This window comes from Saimiri boliviensis, chromosome 13 (assembly GCF_048565385.1).
Source record: "Saimiri boliviensis isolate mSaiBol1 chromosome 13, mSaiBol1.pri, whole genome shotgun sequence".
Lineage (NCBI taxonomy): Eukaryota > Metazoa > Chordata > Mammalia > Primates > Cebidae > Saimiri > Saimiri boliviensis.
The window spans coordinates 85,407,626-85,433,224 of record NC_133461.1 but is presented as its reverse complement, the minus strand read 5'-3'; the positions used below and the strand labels follow the sequence as shown (position 1 = coordinate 85,433,224).

General features: G+C 38.3%; 1 protein-coding gene and 1 non-coding gene across 7 annotated transcripts in view; one reads left to right on the top strand and one right to left on the bottom strand.

The window, feature by feature from the left end:
- RBPMS (RNA binding protein, mRNA processing factor) overlaps positions 1–25,599 on the top strand; it is a 189,543-nt gene that overhangs the window by 86,312 nt on the left and 77,632 nt on the right. For all 6 annotated transcript variants that reach the window (XM_074383903.1, XM_074383905.1, XM_074383904.1 and 3 more), the window contains exons 2-4: positions 9,060–9,137; positions 11,944–11,982; positions 13,214–13,276. In XM_074383903.1, the coding sequence (XP_074240004.1) occupies positions 9,060–9,137; positions 11,944–11,982; positions 13,214–13,276 (180 nt within the window). The remainder of the gene's footprint in view (positions 1–9,059; positions 9,138–11,943; positions 11,983–13,213; positions 13,277–25,599) is intronic.
- Positions 15,485–15,591, bottom strand: LOC120361557 (U6 spliceosomal RNA). The gene has a single exon (XR_005577734.1). It is a non-coding gene; the product is annotated as a U6 spliceosomal RNA (small nuclear RNA).

The following is a 25,599-nucleotide window of genomic DNA, read 5'->3' as shown; positions in this document are numbered from 1 at the left end:
ATGCACTGTGGGTAATTGTTAATACATGAATGGCTTTTTCTTTTCTTTCTTTCTTTCTTTTTTTTTTTTTTGAGATGGAGTTTCACTCTGGTCACCCAGGCTAGAGTGCAGTGATGCAATCTTGGTTCACTGCAACCTGTGCCTCCCGGGTTCAAGCATTTCTCCTGCCTCAGCCTCCCGTAGCTGGGATCACAGGTGCCTGCCACCATGCCCAGCTAATTTTTTTATATTTTTAGTAGAGATGGGGTTTCATCATGTTGGCCAAGCTGATCTGGAACTCCTGACCTCAGGTGATCAGCCCACCTTGGTCTCCCAAAGTGCTGGGATTACAGGCGTGAGCCAGTGAGCCCAGCCAGCTTTTTCTTTTAGAAAGGAAAGAGTAATGATTAATACTAAAATAGGCTAGGTATGGTGGCTTATGGGCATGAGCCACTGTGCCCGGCCAGTGGCTCTTTTTAAAATCCTGTGGTTAGTCAATACTTGATGTCTGTAGCAACGTGACTTCCTGAACCAAAACATGCCTTTCCAGGGCATAGAAAAGGAACAAGTCTTTAAGTCCAATAGGTGACCATTGTCAGGACAAAAGAACTTGACCACCTGCTTTTCTTGAAGTCAGTGCCAACTAGAAACTGGAGCTTGACCAAAGCCAGTTCATTTCTCCTGAGCTGTGATCAGAATTAAATGCCTGGCAGACCATTTTAATGGTCGCAGTAATCCATTTTCATGGGGGCAAGACCTGAATGGGAACTCATACCAAGCCAACAAAGCCTTCTTTGGAAATGAGATGACCAGCAGTCCTCAGCAGGGTTCAGTCTTGCAACTTGGTGCTTTAGCCTGTGGTTACAATGTAAACGAAGAGCTTACAGATTATTTAAAAAGAGTAAAAGAATTTAACCAGTGTGTACAGTTTACAAGCTGGTCTCTGACGCCCCTCTTCTGTCTCAGAACAGCCCAGCTCTATGCTATTTATGCTGCATGGATATGTGGAGACTTTAACCCTTCAGTTTCTGAAACCCAAGTTTATATTCCACGGTCTGTCAGAAGAAGGATGGCACTGCCATAGATCTTGGTATGGGAGTGATCCCTCTGTTATTGTCTTAGTAGGGCAGTCACAAAGCAAGAATACCCCTTTGACTGAAACTAGGATGGTTCTGTTCCTAGGGCAACCTTAGTCACTGGTTCCCTGTTTTTGTTATCGTTAGGTATTTTTTCAGAAGTAAGGAAGCACTGACTTTTGGTTAGAATTGAAATGTGAAGCAAGTTACATTTGCTACATTTTGCTTGATCTGGCAAAAATATGAATGTATTTTTGAAAATGAGAAAGAACATTTCTAAGGACAAGGACTGAAGTGGACAGGCTGGGTTTGTATTTTCAAACGAAGGAAATACATTTGGGCTTGGATATGTTCTCATTTTTAAAGTAGTGGTTTATGCTTGTCATTTAAATCCCAGAATGTGTTTAATTACAAATTTGCATTTGTTGAAATTGGACATACGTATATGTAAATATGTTTTAATTATCATAAGTTAAAATGTGAATAATTTTCCTAGTAACCGTATATTGATCCCTCTTCTGGTCTGTATAGTCCTGAATTTTTTTTTTTTTTCTCTTTTCTCTTTCTCTTTATAGGTCTGTCTCCATTTCAGCGTATGTCTTTGATTTTCCTCCCTTGATTCAGATTGGTTTTTATCCTACTCTGCTTTTCCCTCTTACAACTTTTTTTCTCTTATAATACTAATCTGTCCTGCCTTTTTGCCACATATGGGTGTTTGTCAGTTGATGTTGTGGTAGCTCTCGATAACAACTGTGATTGGAAAATTTCATCTCATTTTGTTTGCCATGTCGTCAGCTGAACTGTTTACAAGCAAATACTTATATCTCCATGGATACATGATTGTAAATCCTTGATTTACATAGGTTTCCAAATCAGTCAAGAGATATTTATAGAACGTACACTCTGTGCCTAGGACTGTGTTATACACTACAAAAAAACAGCCTTCAAACTCTAAAACGCCCATAGAAAGGTTTCATATTCGAATCCACTGTGTGTTTCAAAGCATAGTTTCTCCAAAAGAATGATTCAAACATGGAGCACATTTAAAAGCTGCTTTGAGTGGCGGGGGTGGAGGTGGGGGTCTTCATTTGTATCTATAAGGATATGGGTAGATTAAGAGAAAGCTAGCAGAGAGAGAGAGAGAGATGAATATAGCCATTAACACCATGGGTTTACTCAGAATGTTTCAAATAATTAACTATACCCAGTCATTCCTGAGTCGTTAGAAGATAAACATCCTTCCCAGTTCCATGAATTTCAGAGGAACCTCAAGAGGCCAGCCCAGAGCTGCTAGATAGATGACCTTAAAACTTTTGTCAACAACTACAACATGCACAGAAAATGCCCATAGTCTTTGCCTATAGTGTTTACCAGATGTGGCTGCTAGTTGAAAAGTGTGTGTGATAATTCTCTGTTGTATACTGAAGTCGAGCATTTTTCCATTGCTTTTTATTTTTATGCCTAGATTACCAACAAGATTAGATATGTTATTTATTAAAGAGAGGGCCATTTCAAGGCTTGCTTTTGGCCTTTCTATTGAGAGAAGCTCAAGACTGACACACGTTACTTACTGAGTCGGAGGAGTTTATTAAATGAGAAGCCAGTCAATAAAATGTGTCTTGCCTTTCCTAGTGGGAGCTGGCAGTGCCATTTAAGAACACGTGTCCAGTTTATCCAAAATCTAACTGGAGCCTCTTCAGGAATACTGGATAATGGCTAAGGCAAGAACACTCTTGTACTTCTGCCCAGCACAGGATGATTTTCACTAGCATTTATTGTTTCAGTTCTGCTGGGGTTAAAAGGAAGTTGAAGGTACATCTACAAATCTTTCTGAGTCCCTTTGAGACAAAGCTGTCAGCAGCTTCATCTCTTGAACTTCTATGAGGCATATTGTGTACTTATCTAAGAAATATGTTTCCCCATGTTGTGTACTTGTCTAAGAAATGTGTTTCCATAAAGTAAACATGTGGTTGCTAAAGGCACAGTGCCGGGCACATCTGTGTCCATAGACATTGCTGGTAAACTAAGGGCTGCCCTGGATAATGCTTTGAGGTACTGCAAAGTTCATTGGCTCAGTAATTCGTTTGTTGTTTTGGGGGAACCGTTTTTTTAAAATGAGTATTTCATCATAGATTTATATACTGCTTGTGCTCGTATTTCACTCCTTGGGGTTTTTAAGTTATTTTGTGAGTGAGCGACGCTTTCTGTTATCACAGGCAGCCATTACATATTCAGTGTATTTCATTGACAGTAAGCTCGCTGCAGGCAGGAATCATGTCTTTATGAATTCAGGAGGCTTAGCAAAGCCAAAGCTCTGAAGTGCCATTTAGTGGCTCAGATGAAAAATATAATGGTAATAAGGGCAGGGAAACTAAAATGTTTTAAAATATTTCTGTGATGCTAGGCTGGGTGCGGTGGCTCACACCTGTAATCCCAGCACTTTGAGAGGCTGAGGCAGTCAGATCACCTGCAGTCAGAAGGTCAAGACGTGCCTGGCCAACATGGTGAAACCACGTCTCTACTGAAAATACAAAAATTAGCTGAGCATGGTGGTGGATGCCTGTAATCCCAGCTATTCTGGAGGTTGAGGCAGGAGAATGGCTTGAACCCGGGAGACAGAGGTCACAGTAAGCCAAGATTGTGCCATTGTACTCCAGCCTGGGCGACAGAGCGAGATTCCATCTCAAAATAAAATTCTGTGACTCTAGATCCCAGTCACCATAGAAAAGCATGAATTTGATATTTAGGAAGCCATTTTTCCATTCATTATTCATGATTTTTTTTTTTTAACTTGCTTGATAACTTTCCTAGTCTGAGGAGGTCTCTAAAGGATTCCAAGCGCATTATGCTCTTGGATTTAAGTGACCTCTAGTTGAAATCAAATACATAATGTAAGTATTCAAAAATTATTTTCCCCTTGTCAGTCTGTCTGTTCTATTAGAGGAAAGAATATCTCAGTGAGTGAGATGAGATATTCTGATAGATTTCTGAGACAATAGTGGTCTTCATGAGATTCTAAGAAACCTAAGTCTTGTCCATCTTTAAATAAAATGCCAAGCATCTGATCTGCCTCCAGTTGGATGAACAAAACAGAGTTGTTTTGAGCCTCTTGGCATCTATGAGTGAGTGGCAAACTTAGGCTGACAGGAACTCGAGTATTTTTTTCCCCATGTATAACAATTTTCTTTGAAACACCAAGAATCTCTTTACATTATGGGATATTTACATAAGAAAGAATTTCCTCCATAAACTTTATAATATATATTGATACAAATATTGACTTTGTTTCTAGTCCCTTAAAGAAAGGGAAGTAATAAATTGAGGTAATTCTCAACCAAATAAACTTACAGTATTTAATGGATATTTATTTTAGAAAGATGAAAAACGCAATAAGCTAAGAAAAACCATTAAAATCAGTTAGTATACCATTGATGGCTAAACGATATAAACATTTGAATACACATACTATAAGATGAATTTTTTCCCTCTGTAAATATGTTGGCTACTTCATAGAACAAAGTGGAAGTCTGTATACTTTCTCCTTGAACATCATTTTTATTGACTGTGTAATATTTCATTGTATAACCTTAGTTCATATTAAATAACCCTTTCTTGATAATTCCTAGATTTCAAATAACCTTTGTTGGTAAATTGACATTTATGAAGCCTTTTTCTCTATAACAGTATTATAAATAGTAGTTTACTTTCTAGGTTAGCTCCTCAAATTCTAATTCATATTTATCACATGGTAAGATGCACCGCTAGATACTTAAAACATACGTTCTGCTTATTGTATCATATTTGTGGAAATCTCTGTAATCCAGTTAGCACCTGGCACAGTGTCAGAGGTAAAACAGGCACTCACCAAAATCTGAATGAATGGGAGATGGAATAGATGGTGTTCACTTTCTGGCCTATGAGAGGAGAGTTGCGAGTGACAGGAAGGACACACTGGATTAGCAGGATTTCCTCACGATTTGTGTCTTTGGCAGTTGTCAGCAGTTCTGCCTCAGACAACCTTGTAAAGACTCCCAGGAGGTCTGTTTATTTGGTACAAACTTGGGGGTAGTGGGAGTGGGGATGTAAAAGATACAGAAAACTTGAACAACAAACTTGACCTAATTTTGTTATTTATTTATTTATTTATTTATTTATTTATTTGAGACTGAGTCTCGCTCTGTCTCCAGGCTAGAATGCAATGGTGCAATCTCAGCTCACTGCAACCTTCACCTCTCTCCTGAGTTCAAGTGATTCTCCTGCCTCAGCCTCCCGAGTAGCTGGGACTATAGGCATGCACTGCCATGCCCGGCTAATTTTTTTTTTTTTGTATTTTTAGTAGAGGCGGGATTTCACTATGGTCTCAAACTCTTCACCTCAGGTGATCTCCCGCCTCGGCCTCCCAAAGTGCTGGGATTACAAGCGTGAGCCATGGCTCCAGGCCCTAATTGATATTTATAGATCATTCCACATAGCGCAAGCAGAATACACATTGTTTTAAGTGCACACAGAATATTTATCATGTTCTGAACCATAAGACAAGGAATTAATGGACTTTAAAAAAAAATAAAAGTTAGGCATATACCTTTCATATGTAGGCATTCCACTTACAAGTATTTATCCAAAAAGAAAGTATACGTTCATTCAAATATTTCTACATGAATGTTCATAGGCATTTTATCTTTAAAAGCCAAAAACTAGAATAACCCAAAATGTCCATCAGCATGTGAATGAATAAACTGTGGTGTATCCACACTACAGAATACTTCTCAGTAATAACAAGGCATAAACTGTTGATACATTCAACAACATGGATGAATCTCAAAGTAAATTTCACTTCATGCTAAGGTAAAGAAGCCAGATGAAAAGGTTACATACTCTGTGGTTCCCTTTGTATAAATGTTTAAATCATACGTACGCATATAAAGAGAGTGATCAGAGCAGTGATTGCCTGGAGGTGGAGAATGGTGGGACAGGGTGGGAGGAAGGATTAAAGGGGCATGAATCTACTTTTAGAGGTAATAGATTGTCTTGGATGCGATGTTTCTTAGGTTACACATATGTCAAAACATCAAATCTTACACTTTCAAGATGTGTAGTTTATTATATATAAATAACCTCAATAAAGCTGTTTATAAATAGATCATAAAATAAGGCATTTAGAATTCTGGGGCTGTTTACATCATTATAGTGTTTATCAAACACACTTAAATGCAAATGGCACAATATTTTACTGTGTACTGTGTTGGGTCAATAAAAGGGACTTGCTTGGTGATTTGTAATTCTGTATAACAAGAAACAAGGAAAAATGTTAGGAATCTAAAAAATAAGGCCAAGTGAGGTGGCTCATGCACATCATCCCAGCACTGTGGGAGGCCTAGATGGGAGGATCTCTTGAGCTCAGGAGTTTGAGATCAGCTTGGGCAACATGTCGAAACGCCATCTTTACAAAAAATTAGCTGGACATGGTAGCACGCCTGTCTGTCTGTCTGTGTGTCTATCTATATCAGTTTGTCTGTCTATCATCTATCTATATTAGTTTGTCTGTGTCTACCTACCTATCTATCTATCTGTCTGTCTGATGTTCTGTTCATTTTTCACTGAGGAATAGTCATGTGTATACATGGTTAACAATTGAGAATTTTCTTTTCTTTTCTTTTCTTTTTTTTTTTGAGACGGAGTTTCGCTCTTGTTACCCAGGCTGGAGTGCAATGGCGCAATCTCGGCTCACCGCAACCTCCACCTCCTGGGTTCAGGCAATTCTCCTGCCTCAGCCTCCTGAGTAGCTGGGATTACAGGCATGCGCCACTATGCCCAGCTAATTTTTTGTATTTTTAGTGGAGACGGGGTTTCACCATGTTGACCAGGATGGTTTCGATCTCTTGACCTCATGATCCATCCGCCTCGGCCTCCCAAAGTGCTGGGATTACAGGCTTGAGCCACCGCGCCCGGCTGAGAATTGAATTTTCGATGGTGTTGCATTCCTATGAGTAGAGAAAGAGAGAGATCGAAAATGTGATAATTCAGTAGCTACTCCTTGCCTATTGAATCAAGATCAAATTCCTGAGCCACTGGCTTTTGATGTTTTGTGTGGTGTGATCCTAAGCTTCTTTTTTAGTTTTGGCTTGTCCTTCCCAGAGAATGTACTGATTTTTCCCCTAGTTCACTGCCTTGGTTACTGCTTTCCTCTGCCTGTGATTGTTATGTATCCCACCTCATCTTTTGGCTCTGTTTGGTAAAATGCTGCATATCCTTTAGATTCTTTTTTGGATGCTTTATCTGGTGTTTCCGCTGTGTTCTGTATTTTAGTAGACACTAAGCCCATAGTGTGTACCCTACACTCTGCACTATATGTATTTACATATGTGTCTTGAATGATTTTTATTAGTGGCACCTAGCCAGGCACCTTGTACATGGTAGGCCTGTTTGTTGATGGTGCCTTAGACACAGTGGGTGGAAGATAGTTTGGCAATTTCTCAATGATCTGGAAGCAGAAGTACCATTTGACCCACCATTCTCATTACTGGGTATATACTCAAAGGAATATTAATTATTCTGTTATAAAGATACATGCATGTGTATGTTCATTGCAGCACTGTTCACGATAGTAGAGAATCAACCCAAATGCCCATCAGTGATGGACTGGATAAAGAAAATGTGGTGCATATATCCCGTGGAATACTATGCAGCCACAAAAAGGAATGAGATCATGTCTTTTGCAGGGACATGGATGGAGCTGCAAGTCCTGTCCTCAGCAAACTTAATACAGGAACAGAAACCCAAACACCGCATGTTCTCACTTACAAGTAGGAGCTGAAGGTTGAGAACACAGGGACACATGATGGAGAAAAACACACATGGGCCTGTGTGGGGCTTGAGGGGAGGAAGAGCATCAGGAAGAATAGCTAACGGATGCTGGGCTTAATACGATAGGTAGATCTGTGCAGCACACCACCATGGCATGCGTTTATCTATGTAACAAACCTGCACATCCTGCACAGGTACCCCGGAACTTAAAAGACCACAGTGAAAGCAATAGTCAGTGAGGTCCTACTGTTACGGAACTGAACAGATGCAGAGTTAATGCATTTTGGTTATTATTTAGGTGCATTGGGCTTAACTTGTACCTTGGTTTCTTTTTTCTTTTTTCTTTTTTTTTTTTGACATGGAATCTCGTTCTATTGCCCAGGCTGAAGTGCAGTGGTGCCATCTTGGCTCACTGCAACCTCCCCCTCCTGGTTCAAGCAATTCTCCTGAATCAGCCTCCCGAATAGCAGGACTACAAGCGCATGCCACCATGCCCGGTCAATTTCTCGTATTTTTTGTAGAGATGGGGTTTCACCATGTTAGGTAGGATGATCTCTATCTGCTGACCTTGTGTGATCCGCCTGTCTTGGCCTCCTAAAGTGCTGGGATTACAGGCGTGAGCTACCATGCTTGGCGTGTACTTGCACATTTATTAAAGTTATCGTAATTAATGCCAGTGAGGAAAGCAGCAACAAGACAAGCAAGAGGAAGTAAATTGTTTTTATATTATTTTTGAAGCACATTATATTGGCCATATATTTAGGGCAGAGGAGTGGCAGATTTACTGTGCTCCTGTCACTTTTTTTCTTAAAGTAATATTTAAATTGTATGGCGCCTCCTCATCCTCCACGTTTTTAGAACTGTGCAGTGGCTAGTTGGGACAAGTTAGTTTGTAAATTTAAATCAACCAGATGTAATTCATTCTGAATAATTCATAATAGAAATATTCAAGAGTTGGCTTAGGGAATGCACCTTAAGATTACACAGAAGGCTGCATCTCTCCTAAAATTTGAAAAGGGGAAAAAAAAAGAGTTGGCTTAGTGGTATCTTAACAGTAAAGTATTCATTGTATCATGGAAAGAGCATGAATTTAGTATGAGTTGTGGAATATTTGGAGTAATAAGTTTTTGAGATTTCAGGTGAAAGTTAACTCTCTGGAGTGTCCACACCCTTGATCACTTCTTAAATTTATTTTTCCAGGTCCGGACCCTATTTGTCAGTGGTCTTCCTCTGGATATCAAACCTCGGGAGCTCTATCTGCTTTTCAGACCATTTAAGGTACCTTTTTTATCTTTCAGAAATCATAAAATGAGACAAAATTCTGTGTGCTTCCTGGGGGCTTGTTGGAGCAAGAAATGAAATAGTTGAGAAAGCACTTCGTATAGTGATGTTTTTAAAAGGTTAATGAGTAAAGGAGATTTAACAACTGAGTTCTAATGTATAGCCTCACTTAGGATAATAGACTGAAAGTACCTCTGGACCTCCAACAGGCAGTCTAGAAAAGTCTGTGCTCTTGCTGATGTGCACATGCATCTGGCTGTCTATCTGTATTTCATGTAGAGCAGCCTTAGGGTCCTTCCTGTTTGTCCTCTAATTGGGAGTGCCCTTCTTAGAATAGATCACCAAAAAATTATAAATTACATTTTTACATTTCAGATGGCAATGATGTAAGTGAAGATTTATTCCAAAGTTCCTACCTTATTAGTTGAAATACTACCGTTGATACTGTTCTTTGGAAATGTAAATAGGTTTTTATGAACTGGGTTAAGAACCTAACCACCATTACTTTTTTCCATGGCAAAAGTGTCCCTAAGTTTCAAAGCAAAACAAAATTTTAAAGGATACCTAGTTATGAGTTGAGGGTAATATTTCCTGATGTTTATTGAAATAGTTAATGCAGTTACCTGTCATTCCTTTGGAAATAAGATCACTTGATAGATACTTAGTGTTGCTAGGATTGAAAACTTAATAGGAAATTAGACACCAAGGACATAGTAGAAACTAAACTGAAATAATCATGCTGGCAAGAGGAAACCTTTTGAAGGTTGGCCTTTGGAGGATAGAAGAAAACTGGAAGTGACTGAATTGAGGCCCTGGAAAGGATAATAAGTTCAGGGCCTATGTTCAGGAAGTCTGAGTTGGTTAGCGTGGATGTGTTAGCGGCAGTGCCTGGCAGGGACTGCACTTATGATTAGATGATAGGCTATCTTGCTTTCTGGCTAAAGATATCCTCATTGAAGCAGGTCCCCAGCAATAGAGGCGTGACAGGTTGAGGGAGAGGATTCAGCTTCTTGGTGGAAAGCGAACAGGATATGACAACTAAAAACTCTTGTGTTGAAGAAGAGGAAGGAGGGTTGTAGGGGCAGCCAATTAAAACCAAGATAAAATAGTATAGCTTATGTGCCAAGAGGGCACCATGTCATAAGGAACATAACTCCAAAGACCTGACAGCCATCCCTTTAATGCAACAATAATGACGATGGCACAGGGAAACAGAGGTCAGGTGCCAGGTCTGGTGGGAGGAAGTAGGAAAGGAAGAGAAGGTGTTGCGGAGAGTGTGCCACCTTTTATAGAATTCCTGGGTTTCTTCTTCAGGGTTGTACTTTTATAAAAGGGACAACTTTTCTATCCTTTTTTATAGAATGCAGACTTTTAAAGTTAATTGATATTCTTAGTGTATAAAATACTGTTATGTTTTGGGGTGTATAGAGAGAAACACATTCAGCCAGCAAGCCCCTTATGTGAATTATCTCATTAAAGTATTGTCACAATTCTTTCAAGTGGGTGGGTCTCATTTTTTCAAATGAGGAAAATGAAATTTGGAGCAATTGAATAAATTGTGCTCAAGTTTATACACATAAAAAATGATAGAGTCAAGATTCAAGACCAGGTTGTCTGACTCTGCCGTCCCTGTTCTGAACTATTATGTTACACTGCATCTCTGTTTGTGACTTGAGAACACAGTATATCCCTACCAGTGGTGTTTTGCTTGAGTGAAATATCCATTTGTCCTTTGAGACCTTCATGGTGCTTAAACCTCCAGTTTTTTTCAGAAGAGAGCACCTTGAAGAAACAAAGAGGCAGAGCTGTGAATCATGACCTCTCTGGCCATAAGAGCCCAAGGCCATTGAGGTGAAATGTTTATAGTAGCTAATTGGTAACATAGTTCTGTGCTGGGAAGATGTAAGGATGAATCAATCTCAACATCCTGCCCAGAAACTGTGACGATAAAGTCAGGACCCTAGTACATTCCTGACAGCCCTCTTTTAATTAAAGTCCCTGGAAGCTGACTCTAGTCTGCAGATCTGTCTCCGCACTGATATATTTAGTGGTCAATCATGTCAAGTGATGTGTTTTTCCCCTGTGTCATCCATTAATGCAAGCCACCAGCTATTGATTATTTTCAGAAATAAACACATTTTGTTATCCTGAGGAGCTGGGAGGGGTGAAGAGAAGGAGTGAAAGGGAGGGAGTGTTTCTGTCTTCCTAGAGCAGAGCTGGAATAAAAACCCAAAAGTTATTTTTGCATGTCCCAATCAGAATAGCAACATGAAAACTGTTTCCTTCAGTAAGTAAGCAAAATAACTCAACAAAATTCAACACCATTGTCTGCTTAACCTTTTCTGACATTTTTGAAAATTTGGTCAGGGAGTTTTACCAACTATATTTTTAATGTTTTATTGTTGTTACCTTACAGCAGATATGACCAAATCAACACATGCTTTGACCTGTTTTACCTTCTTTCCTTGCCTAGTTCTGTAAAACCCCTATTCTTATCTAGACCAAGAAAACAAAAAGATTATTGTTAACACAGACACTAATTTTTCTACCATTGTATAATTTGATGAAAAAAAGAAGAGAAACACACATATATAAATCCATAGACTGATTTTTTTTTAAAGGCCCCAAGAATGTAAACAGGTGGGTGTGCATGCGCACATGCATGTGTGTAATTTGCTTTCCCAGATAACTTAGGAGACATTTGTAAGAGGAGTTAGGTAATCAATAAAGAATTTATTTTTACATGAACAAGATGGTATTACAATTACTTTTTTGGCTAAACTTGGTTTTTCTTTATTTTCAGGGCTATGAGGGTTCTCTTATAAAGCTCACATCTAAACAGGTAAGAATTTCAAACTGGCATATAAAGATCACTTTTTTTACTTTCTTCAGGAATGTTGTTGGGGCTTGACATTCTTTTTTTATTCCCATTAGAATTTGAGGTTTTTTTTTTTTTGGTTTTGCTTTTTGTTTTTTGCCTTTAAAATTAAGAATGAGATGTATTAGGAATTAGCACAGGAAAATGTTTCGTAATTCTATAGTCTTCAGCCGGAATTTCAGGGACTGTCCCAGAGCAAGATAAACACAGTGGTTTATTGAGATTGATTTGCTGAATCATTGAAAATAATGGCTTATTATTTAAATTACTTTTATTCCCACGTCTTTTTCATTTCTTTTTATGAGGTTAAACAAACTTTTACAATCAATGTGAATATCAGATAGTGAAGGATCATGCTGTCTGTCAAACCCCTGAAGTAAGTCAAACCCCAGGTCTAGAATGGAACAGAGAAGGTACAAAATGGAGGTGGTAGTCAGTGATTCTGATAGTTCCTACAAGTTTCTTAGAGATTGTAGCTATATTCTTTTTTACTTTTTTCTTTCTTTTTTTTTTTTAAGCTAAACACTTGGCATACACACCTCTCCTCCAGTCACTGTTCATCTCTCTCGTTCATCAGAAGAATGATCTTGGAGGCGCACCCTTCTAGATTGATAGATGTATGGAGTCCAAAGGGGTTATGGCCTTCCTATATTTACTCGGAACAGCCTAATTAAGCACAGAATTTTTAAGGCATCCCCTGGGATTTGAGATAGGAATGTTCACTTTGTAATTTTGGTCATGCAGTGAGAGTCCAGGGGTTTTATCATTGTATCATTGTATTCCTTGCACTTACAGTGTACCAAAAGGTGATTCGGTTCTCTTTCCATTTTAAAAGATGAAGAAACTGAGGTACAGTGAATTTGATTTAGGAAAGTAGAGCCTCTCCGACCCAAGTTTTCCTCTATTCCCTTTTTCACTGCTGTTCACCTTTCAACCACTTCTAGATTTTTTTATGATTCTCTAAATCCCCAGCTGTGCCCTTGAAGAACCACCCTCACCATCCCTTTGATTCATGTTAGAAATTTGGCTAAGCCACTGAGTTCTGATTTTTCGGTATTTCGCTTTCTTATTTCTACCCATTGCCTGTGATCATTTCTTTGTCTTAGCTTTTCAGTTTGATAGCACCCTTAACCCAGAAAAATAGATACCATCTGATTTTTTTTTTTCTTCTTCATATTTCTCTTTTTTTCCTCAGCCCGTAGGTTTTGTCAGTTTTGACAGTCGCTCAGAAGCAGAAGCTGCAAAGAATGCTTTGAATGTAAGTATTAATGATGTAATTGTAGGCGGTTTCCATGTGAGGTGGTGGGAAGTAGTGGAATCTCTTTGGACGGGAAGTCAAGTGGAAAGAACATGACTGCTCAATCTAAGAGAGAGGGATTCATCAATTTATTTAGCCCTCTAAAGAGCTTTTTCCAAGAATTGTGATCAGATGTGCTCAAAGTACCTGACATCTGATGATGTGGATCTTATTTTAATCCAGCCCCATCCCATCCCATCCCATCCCATCCCATGGTGGTGTGTAGCGCTGCTTTGTTTTTTCCAGAGGAGATCATTCAGAGATTGGCTTGGTAATCATTATACTCGAAATGGCCACGCCCAGAACAGATAGAAATCCTGGCCTTTTTTTTTTTTTTTTTTTTGGAGACAGAGTCTCGCTCCATCACCAGGTGCCAGGCTGGAGTGCAGCGGCACCACCTTGGCTCACTGCTACTTGCGCCTCCCGGGTTCAAGCAGTTCTCCTGCCTCAGCCTCCCGAGTAGCTGGGACTACAGGCATGCACCACCACGCCCAGCTAATTTTTTTGTATTTTTAGTAGAGACGGGGTTTCACCATGTTGGCCAGGATGGTCTCGATCTCTTGACCTCGTGATCCACCCACCTCGGCCTCCCAAAGTGCTGGGATTACAGGCGTGAGCCACCACGCCTGGCCGAAATCCTGGCTTTTCTTATTTCATGAGGCTTTCCTTTTCGATATACAGCTTAAAACAAACAAAAAAACTAGTCATAGCCTTTATTCTGGAAGGCTTTCCTGAAAGGCATGTGTGTTAGAATAAATTACAGTCATTTGTAATTAAGTAGGTACACCTGTATTTGGTTTGTAGGTATGTTTGCCGTGTGTTTTGAGACTTTTGCCAGTATTGTTTTGGTAAACAGGTTTCTTCTTTCGTATGTTGGAAAATTAAACAACTTAAGGGAATTAAGCTTAGAGAAGGTGAAAGGAAGCAGAATGTAGTTTCAGATGCTGAGAATGAATCCTCAGGTTTGGAGTCTCAGTGAAGTCTGGCTCCATCGTGCTCTAGGCAGTTGGCCTAAGTGGCTGTGAACAAGGACTGATTAAAGCACTGAGAGTGTTTAGGATGCTTCCTAAAAGGCAAGCAGCCACTTGACTGGTTGCAATACAGGTACCATTTTGGAGCCTTCTGGGAACTTGTGTTTGGTCTTTGTGTTGATGTATTATCTTAGGGTACCCTACTGGCTAGCTGCTCCTTTGAGCAGACCATGTAGAGGGGTGTTGGAAATACATGATATAGGTAATGACTTGGAGGTCCAAGGAAAAGTCTTTATATGAGTCTGTTTACTTCGTATAATAGTGTCATTGATAGACAACATTAAAAGATTTTAGACTTTGGAACAAAAATGTGTATACTCTGGGAAGAAACTCCTTACTTGTTGTTTTCTTCATATAAAGCACATAGGAACACCTTAGAATTCCAGGAATTCCAAAGTCCAGAATTTTTCTGGATTTGACTGGTCAGAATAACTGCCTACTCACACTGTTCCTCTCCTCTAGAACAAAGTAGAAACCAGTTATTTATTGAACACCAATGGTATACACTGAACCACGGTATATAATGGAATGTTTTGATTTAAAAAAAAGTTTTATGGTTCTGCATTAAATACATAAAACCTGAATTTTCTCAGTATAATGACATTTTAAACTTGAAAATAGAACCACAGTTTCAATTTAGCAGGGTTTTATTTTAACCAGGTGGACACCTTCTAAATGCAGAAATATTCTGAGTCCTTTAAAGTTACGTTAGATGAAGTTTCCACCATGTTCTTTTCATTGTTCTTAAAAAGGAAGTAACAAGCAGTTGAAGCTTCACAGTCTTGGCTCTCATTGCTTTACTGTATTTCTCCTGTGTGTACAGAGATGTCACTGACTCATTTTCCGAACAATAGGCTTTTATCGTGACCTCTCATCTGACAAGGCAGCATTCCCTTAGGTGGTAGGTTGCATTTTTGTTTTTTAAAGATAACTTAAGGGTTTTGTTTGTTTGCTTAATTAAAAAAAAAAAACAAAAAAAAAAGGCAGGGTTCCGCTATGTTGCCCAGGCTGGTCTCAAGCTCCTGGACTAAAGTGATTCTCCTGCCTTGGCCTTCCAGAGTGTTTAGATTACAACGTTAGCCACCACACCCAGCCTGCAGGTTGTTTGTTTTTTCTTTTTTCTTCTTTTTTTTTTTTTTTAAATTTGGAACGCTTCATGAATTTGCTTGTCATCCTTGCTCAGGGGCCATGCTAATCTTCTCTGTATCGTTCCAATTTTAGTATACGTGCTGCCGAAGCAAGCATGGTTGTTTGTTTTTTAATGTTTAAATGGTAATAGTCAAAAAACTGTTTCCTTGCCATACTAACTAGAGTACAGTGAACATAATCAGTTTTTCTTGATGCCCAAAGGTTACTACAAGTAGCAGGTAATGAACCTACTATAATATAATGGTAGAGGTGTTTAACCCTGTTTTCCCCTGTGCCAGCTGGCCACAGATCACTTGTTTGGCCCTGAGGTCTGATTTTAGGTTATTCTTCTTGCACTCAGCTCTCCATTCTAATTTTTCACTGGCAGTGAGCCTTTCTTTAGCAGTATCCTCTCCTGTTTGCTACATTAATACTGTTTGCTGCTCATGAGTTACTAACTTGGGAAGGATCCCAAATGAAACAGGTCTAATTCTGTCCTGTTCTATGGGCCTCACCTAAAGAAAACTTCATATTTACCTGTGGAGTAATGAGCCTGGGCTTTCTACTGTCCAGGGCTGACTTACATAAGAATATAGGGTGTTTACTGATCTCATAGCTGATCCCTTTCTTGACATTTTAAACTTTTCTGTGTAAAGTAGTAGAGGTATTAGAAATCTTCCTAATGTTGAGTACTGATAGAGGTTGATCCTTAATAAACATGTTACAGTACAGTAAGGAAGAAAGAAAAAATCTTCCTAATGTTATGGTTAGGGAAAGAGACCTAGAGAGGATGGGTAATTGAGTCAGCATGTGTAGGTTTAGAGCTCCAACGAGGAGGCAACTAAAAGTAAGCTTCCTGCGTCTCATCCCTGTCCATTTTATACAACATCTTTTTGCTTGCTTTGTACATGGGATGTTGCTGCATTTTTCCTTGTGGCAGTGACAGACTGTTCAATTCACATTGTCCGTGATAAATTGCCACCATAAAGTTTGGTATGTGACCGTGGAGCAGACTCATTCAAGGTAATGTATTTAATCATGAAGCTCATAGGTGTATTCTTTGTGGCCCAACATATTAGGCTCTTTTCAGGGTTATCTTTTCGAGTTGATGAGTTAAAAACATACGATGCTTGTATGTCATCTGTCCAGGGTTCGCTTAACATTTTCTTAAATTCCTTTGGAGAGAGTCAGTGTTGTAATGTTTTGTTTTATTCCACTATTGAGAAACATACACCTGAATCCCATACGTTTCTCTGTGTAGAATAGTTCAGTATTATGAACCACTTCTCCATGTTTGGAGCTTCTGTTTTTGTTGTTTCTGTCTTGATTGCTATCTGGTTCAGTTGTTAGTATTAATGATTAGCCTTTTCTCAAAATGACTGATTTTTAGAATATTTTCTTCCATTTTTGGACTGGGCTTCAGTCATTTTGATAACTTTATGGAAAAACATGCTCAAATTGAATTAAGTGGTAACACTGAATTTTAATCGGGGAATTACTCAAACCTTCTAAAGTTAAATGCAGTATGTTTTGTTTCTATAGCAAAAAGTCCGAAGTTAGGCAAAAAATAACCCAAACCCAGACTTCTTTTCAGGTTATCTTTGGTCCCATTAATCCACATCATTAGAAACCCCATCCATTCTTTAACCTGACAGCAAAATATCTGACCTATTCTTTGTCTTTCACTCACTCTGTAAATTTCTGTACCTATTTTGAATTTCTGAGCTAAAGGAAAGGGGCACTGACAATCTTAAGTATCAAATTATTTTTAGGACTTGTTTATGATTTGGGAAAGTAAATTAAATACACTAATATAGGGAATTAGTTAGGTTTAGGAAAAATTCTGATTTGTGGAAATTTTTTTTTTTTTTTTTTTTGAGACGGAGTTTCGCTCTTGCTACCCAGGCTGGAGTGCAATGGCGCGATCTCGGCTCACCGCAACCTCCACCTCCTGGGTTCAGGCAATTCTCCTGCCTCAGCCTCCTGAGTAGCGGGGATTACAGGCACGCGCCACCATGCCCAGCTAATTTTTTGTATTTTTAGTAGAGACGGGGTTTCAGCATGTTGACCAGGATGGTCTCGATCTCTCGACCTCGTGATCCATCCGCCTCGGCCTCCCAAAGTGCTGGGATTACAGGCTTGAGCCACCGCACCCGGCCTGTGGAAATTTTTAAAAGGAATACAGGAAGCAGATCATGTTGAAAGGTAAAGATCCCTAACAAATGTGGGAGTAAACCATCTCTAGCTATTCCCAGCAACTGAGAGGACCTCAAATTGTCATTGTTGTCTAGTAGGAATCTTGTCTTCATAAAGGAGAATGATTTGTAGTTAACCTTCAATTCATCAGGCTTATGCATTATCTCTGCTAATCTATGCATGACCTCTGTAATGACCAATTTCCAAACACCAGTAAGACAAGACAATGGTGAAACAAGACAATGCCTGTTACGGCATCCTCTTGTCTTACTGGGTGTTTGGAAATTGGTCATTACTTTAAAGAGTTGTGGACTCTTTAGTATATGTGTCATTCATTTGCTGTCCTTCCTTCCCTGATTTTGTATAGTTGTTATTGGGCTAGGTTTTATCTTAGACTGTATTATAATTTATTATGTGAGAACTAGAGAATTCTTTGTATATCACTGCAAAATGCCTTCCTAACTAAACATTGCTTAGGCTAGTGTAGTAATTTGCTTTACTCTCAAACTATACTCAGATTTCTAAGTGATCTTCAATTAACAGTGAACCTCCAAGTTCAGTGTTGTTTTTTCCAGATAGTTTTTGAGATATAATTTGCATATGAATCGCTTATTTAAAATACTCAATTCAGTGGCTTTTGGTATTTTACATTATTATTATTATTATTTTTGATTAAAAATAGAGACGGGGTTTCACCGTGTTGGTCAGGATGGTCTCAATCTCTTGACCTCGTGATCCGCCTGCCTTGGCCTCCCAAAGTGCTAGGATTACAGGCGTGAGCCACTGCACCTGGCCAATTTTTTAAAATTATGGTAAAATACATTTAAAATCTTACCATTTTAATGACTTTTAAACGTACGCTTTCTTGGTATTTATATTCAGCATTTTGTGCAGTCATTACCACTATTTCTAAACTTTTTAATCAACCCAAAGCAGAAACTCTCTAGCCAATATGCAGGAAATACCTCCCCATTCTCCCTTTCCCCAGCCCCTGATAATCTCTAAGCTGCTTGCTTACTCTGTTAATTTGTCTATTTTAAATAATGAAATACTTGTCCTTTTGCTTCTGGCTTCTCTTTCTCAGCATAATGTTTTTGAGGTTCATCCACACTGTGGCATTTACCAGAATCGAATTCCTTTTTATATCTCAATAAAATTTATTGTATGGATATGTGCATTTTGTTAATTCATTTGTTGATAGACAAATTGTTTCCACCTTTTGGCTGTTGTGCATATGGCTGCAGTGAACATTGATGATAAGTATCTGAATCTGTTAAATTCCTTTTGGTGTATACCTAGGAGTAGAATTTCTGGGTCATATGGTGATCGTGTGTTAGCTTTTTGTTTAGTTTTGTTTGTGACTGTTTTCCATGGTGGTTGCACCATTTTGCGTTCTCACCAGCAGTGTATACTTTCTCCATATGATCTCTAAAACTTGTTCCTGTTTTTAAAATTATAACCATTCTAGTAGATATGAAGAGATCATGGATTCTTGCTAAATGCTTTTTGACTGATTTTAATGGTAGTTATGATTTCTTTAGGAATCCCTGCTAAAATGTTTCTTTTAGCAGGGACAAGTAACATTTCTTTTCTCTGGTGACAGTTCTAATTAATGGAACTGCGTTACCCTTAAACAGTTTGTTTGACCTGTTAATAAATAGCAGAACAGGGAAAAACTGAACTGTACTCACTTAGTAAGAGAAAACTTGAAGAAAAGGTATTTTTTCAAGGTCTAAGTAGATTTTGGAATAAAGAGTTGAAAAGCAGTTTTAAGGCCGGGCGTGGTGGCTCAAGCCTGTAATCCCAGCACTTTGGGAGGCCAAGGCAGGTGGATCACGAGGTCAAGAGATCGAGACCATCCTGGTCAACATGGTGAAACCCTGTCTCTACTAAAAATACAAAAAATGAGCTGGGCATGGTGGTGCGTGCCTGTAATCCCAGCTACTCAGGAGGCTGAGGCAGGAGAATTGCCTGAACCCAGGAGGCGGAGGCTGCGGTGAGCCGAGATCGTGCCATTGCACTCCAGCCTGGGTAACAAGAGCGAAACTCCGTCTCAAAAAAAAAAAAGAAAAGAAAAGCAGTTTTGTTTAGAAGAGGTAAAATGGCTGCCACTCACACGTCCATTGCAAAGAAGCCTTAATAATAAATGGAAAAACTAAGTGTATGTAAAGTAAAAATTCATAAATGATTAAATTATTTCTTGACATTGAAAAAATTTAATAGTATTTGCAGTTAAGAGAATTTTTAGAAAACTTTAATAATTTGTAAGACGATAGGCTGAGAAAGGACTTGATAGTGTCAGATGTTGAAAAAACAGCTGCTAAGATCAGAAAAACTTAGCTCTCTTCATTTCCATAAATTGCTGGCATTCAAAGAAACACTATATTTATTTATAAATATCACAGTGATTACAGTCTTATAGGTAATTTGCTATATTAAATGGAGCTTTCCAACTACCAAGATTCTTTACAATTAGGTATCATTAATTCATTAGTCCTATACCAGGTTTCTCACGTGTGAGATGGTATTATTTACTTCCAAAATGTTAAAGGGAAATCAAGCAAAACATTTGCAAATACTCTGTAGGCAAGCTTGTACCACGAATGTATTTTCTTAGCCAGAAGTACTGGTACAAACCGTTGAGTATGGAAGAATACCAAGGTAATCAAGACCTGCACTGGCTACACGAAAACATTTTGGCTTGGTTAGACAGTCTCTGTTTCCTGTATCACAGGTTTTCCTGACAGCCTGTGCAAGTTAAGACTTTTGATCTTAATATTTGTACAGCTTGTGAGCTAGGTGAATTATTTCCACCAAATCAAACTTTTTACAAATACAAGCATCCAGATGGCCTATCTCAACTCCCCTGGCCCCCACCAGACATTATATCAATATGTTTCTTAATGAGTTTTGAAATTTTCTCTGTTTCATTTAGCGTATTGCTGAGAGTGGTTAAAGAGGACCAATTAGTCTGATCCCAGCTGGGACTTTTAGATGGGAAATATGCAGGGTTGCCAGATGAGATCATGAGCCTGATCTAGTGTTTTATCTGTTAAATCTGTTTATAACTGCGTCACTTTTGATTTGCAGACTTTTAGGGCAGCCATTTGACGTCACTGGGTTGGGAAGTAGGCTTGTGCCAGTATAAAGCTGCTGTGATGTGGGGCCGTTGGGCCCTCCTGTTTTTCTCAACTACGTGGGTGCACTTTGCAGCTTGACAAACAGCCATGTCCAGTGAGCTCCCCCCAGAGAAATTTGAGATCAACTCACCATGAAAGACATACCCGCAAAAGTGACTCCTAACCCATATACAATTAAAAAAAGAAGGCACTAGTTAATAAGTGACCAATGTGTGATTATTTAGTTCTAGAATCTATGCAGATTTTCCTTGTTCTGTCTCTTTTCTCTTCGTGGTGACCTTGCATTTTTTGTTACAAAACCTTCCTACGATGATAATAGCACGTAAGTTAAAAGTTTTGAAAAAAGCAAATGAAGATGCATTTTTTAAGTGTGAAGAATTAAGTTCCCAGTCTTCAGTCTTTGCCTGAAGAAGAGTAGGTGGGTTATTTGAATTTATGAAGCATTTAAAGATAGGAAACTAGAAAATAAAACACTAGTAAAAGAACCTCACTGGATGCGGTGGCTCACATCTATAATCCTAGCACTTTAGGAGGCTGAAATGGGTGGATCACCAGAGGTCAGGAGTTCAAGACCAGCCTGGTCCAACATGGTAAAACCCTGTCTCTACTAAAAATACAAAAATTAGCCAGGAATGGTCGCAGGTGCCTGTAATCCCAGCTAATTGGGAGGCTGAGGCACGAGAATTGCTTGAACCTGGGAGGTGGAGGTTGCAGTGAGTTGAGATCACTCCACTGCACTCCAGCCTGGGCAATGGAGTGAGACTCCATCTCAATAAATAAATAAATATAAATAAACAGGATTCATCCTGGCTCTGTTTCTAACCAGTGCTCCTACTCTTTATCATACTGGCCAACATGGCAAAACCCCGTCTCTACTAAAAATACCAAAAAAAAAAAAAAAAAAAAGAAAGAAAAAGGCTGGGGCATGGTGGTGGGCACTTGTAATCCCAGCTACTTGAGAGGCTGAGGCAGGAGGATCGCTTAAACCTGGGAAGACGGAAGTTGCAGTGAGCCAAGATCGAATCCTTGCACTACAGCCTGGGTGACAGAGGGAGACTGCCTCAAATAAAACAAATAATCTCAAGGAAGTTTAAATAAAGAAAAGTCGATGGAAATGTTAGAAGTATCCTTTCCCTGGGGAAATAAGAAGAGCCACAGGTTCTCACACATAAACTAGTGTATATTCCAATAACAAGTACATGTAGAAATCTCAAGTTCATCTGTCTCTTCTCTAGGTGTAAAACACTTCATCAAATAATTATAAGACTGTGTGAAAGGGCCCTCAGAATTTTCCTTGTGGCCTTTTTTTTCAGGATCTGTGTGTTTAAATTTACATCATTTTAGAATTCATGCCATTTAAAAAATACTCATTTGACCTTGCCCTTTCTCCATGGTTTTTCAGACATTTCAGAAAATACTTCAAATCTAATTTGCCTCTATTGTAAATGTAAATAGAAAATATAGTTAGTGTTTGTGGAACATGAAGTGCAAAGTGAGTTTTTTGTCAGATCTTGTTTTGCTGCTAAGATGCCAAGCCAGTTTTAGAACCAAAAACTCTTAATGTCTTGACTATCTTGACTGATTTTTCTCTAGTGCGTATTTTGGCACCTTAAATCACTGTCTTCTTTATTCTCTTTTACTTGTAGTGAATGATCACATCATCGTGATGACTAGGGTCTGCAGAGTTCCCTTTCACACACTGGGTTAATGTTGTTGATAATCCATAAGGATTTGAACTTTTGCTCCACAAAGCTAGAACCTTTGGTTTTACTCTGTAACTGGAATGCGTTAAAACATTTTAAAACCTTGGGGAATTGGGTGGGACTTAACCATCTCAAGGATTGAATAAGGTGTTTTGATATTATTAATTATTTTACTCTTTAAAGTATATACAATATGAAGTATTTTCTTTCTTTATAATTAAATGCAGGCTTTTTTGCTTTTTACAGACATTAATAATTACATGGATGTGTTAAAAATTTTAATGAGAAAATTACAAAGTCAAGTTTTTGTATGTAAAATGAAGAAATAAAGTCAATGTTTATAGAATATGAAAAATTATATATGTAATATATAATAAATATGACACTAGAGGAATAAAACCAAATTCTAGTGAACATGATTAGACAATCTAGAATCTGAAAGATAATAAAATCTGTTAACAAAGCTAATATTTATAGAAAAATATACCATGAAGTATATTTTTAAGACTAAAGCTTCTCCTCTGAAAATCTAGTGCTAAGTTTCAGTAGAGAACGTTTTGAAAAACTAAGTGATGACTTGAGTAACCTGGTCATTGCATAAAAGGATATAAGATATTTTTCCTGGCCATTATGCAGCAAGGTAATTTTTAGGATTATTGTTTTTAAATTAAAAGTTCAAAATAATTTCCCCAGAAAAGCAGTTGGGTAGAAAATTTCTACTATAAACTTATGACCAGTGGTTCTCTTGTATTTTGAATTTTTAAAAATATATTTCCTTCTTTATTTGCCCTGCACAAGACTCAGTCATGTGTAAATGAATGAATAAATACACAGAGTACTTAAAGAGTTAAATTTGTAAACACAGACATCAAAATAAGTTTAGGTGGAAAGGAATTCACATCAAGTTACTTTGTAACAAAGGAGCAAAAACAGGTGAAGTATAAAAGCATTATTTCTATATGTACTTTGAAAAATATGAATAAAAATACAATCCACATAAAGTAATTTCTGTATAATGTCTCACAGAATTTAGGTATTCACTTAGAAGTCAGATGTAATGATAGCCAAATAAAAGAACATTGAATAGAAGGCAGAAAAGGTTATTTAAGATTACAGATCATAGATACACCTCTGTGGAAAAGCCAAACAACCAGGTGTGAAACAATTTGGCTGTTGACACATTTTAGAATGCTAAATAAATGAATGACAAAATGAATGGAAGAAAGGCTTTTAGGCTTAGGGATTACCCTAAGTTACTGTAGCAGGAAGATGTTGATTTTAACAAAACTTCACCCTTTCCTCTTGGTTTATCTGTAGAGATGTTTACCAAATTCTGAACACATACTTAAAACTATTCTTAAACATTTTAATACACTGACTTTAAAAACATACTCTGTACTTGATGTTATGTCTTTCTACGTAACATCAAGTGTTAGTGAGTTTGTACCTGTAAATAGGTACTAAATTTGTAAATTGAGGCTATGGGGAGAACAATGGAAGTTTGTTTTGATAACAGTATCATGAGTGTGCCCCAATCCAGCCGTCCTGATTTATATTTTCTTCACTGATTTGGGGGCTCTTCCTCAAGCCTTGATTTTCCTTCGTATGCTGTTGATCATAGCCACCTCAAATGGTAAAAGGTTCAAATTAAATGAGATGGTGGGTGTTTTTGTTGGTTTTTGATTTTTTGTTGTTAAGACAGGGTCTTGTTCTGTTGCCCAGGCTGGAGTGCAGTGGTACGATCATGGCTCACCACAGCCTTGACTTCCTGGCCTCAAGTGCTCCTCCCACTTCAGCCTCCTAAATAACTGGGACCACAGACACATGCCACCAGGCCTGGCTAATTTTTTTTATGTTTTGTAGAAGTGGTGTCTCTCTGTGTTGCCCAGGCTGGTATCAAACTCCTGGCCTCAAGTGATCTCTCACCTCAGCTTCTCAAAGTGTTGGGATTACAGCTGTGAACCACTGCACCTGATCGAGATAGGTTATTTTTAAAGTCACTGGCAATCAGTAATGGTAAAAATGCTGATAATTAATGATAATTATTGAGTCTTCACAAAGGACTGAACATTGACTTATAGTTAATGGTAAAATTATCCTTCCTTTCTTGGAGCTCATCAGGGAAACACAGTGGCAGTGTTATCCTTAATATTGTCAAGCCTATAAAATATTGTAAACCAAATAAACATATCCTCATCTCCCTTTTATTTTACTTTAATTGTGCACATCTTTCTCCACTTCAGATTCTAATTGAATCTGTTTCAAAGACCCAGCATCCATTGATTATGTTTGTTTAGCAGCCAGTGAGATTCCTGACTTAGAGTTTATTGTATAGATAAGCCTTTTTGCAGAAAGGGAGAAATTCGGCCTCAGTTTGGTTAAATCACTAGTAGTCTAATTGCAGGGATTCATTAGAGTAGAGGAAGAGCACAGCTTTCAGTTCTTAGAGGGGAGCGTTTTGCCTCACTTTGTTTTGGCTCCCTGTGCAGCACAGGAAGTACTTTGCAGTGAACTTCCTAAGTTTGGACTTGACTGTTTACATTCTTTTCAACTAACTTGTGCCTAAGCCCCAAGTTACCGGTTGGAAGGAGCTTGCAAGTCATTTGATGGTATGTGTTAGAGGTGTTTTAAAAATAGGACTAAGGAGCAACTGTTACCCTCTTTCCTTATTTCTGTATTTTTATGAAATTCATCAGTGACATCTCCCCCCCATCCCCACTGATTAATTTAGTAAATGGTATTAGTAAATGACATTGAGGACCAATAAATAATTTATTGGTATACATGGCTCATTTTTATCCTTAGTGAAGTTAAAGGATATAGAACTATTGAGTTATAAAATTATTTGTATTTTTTAAATGTAATACAACTTTTTCTTTCTAAAAATTTGTTAAGTTGTTCAGTTTGGAAATTAGTAACCAGATCAAGATGGTGATGATCTGTCAGGGAGGGGAAGGAAAACAAGAAAATGCACGTTTTCTACTTGCTCTTGGTATTCCACTTCATTAGCATTACCTAAACTTGGTTGGGCGTACTCGGCAGGAAGGCTTCACTGGATCTTTTTGGGGGCTGGGGGGCTCATTGCT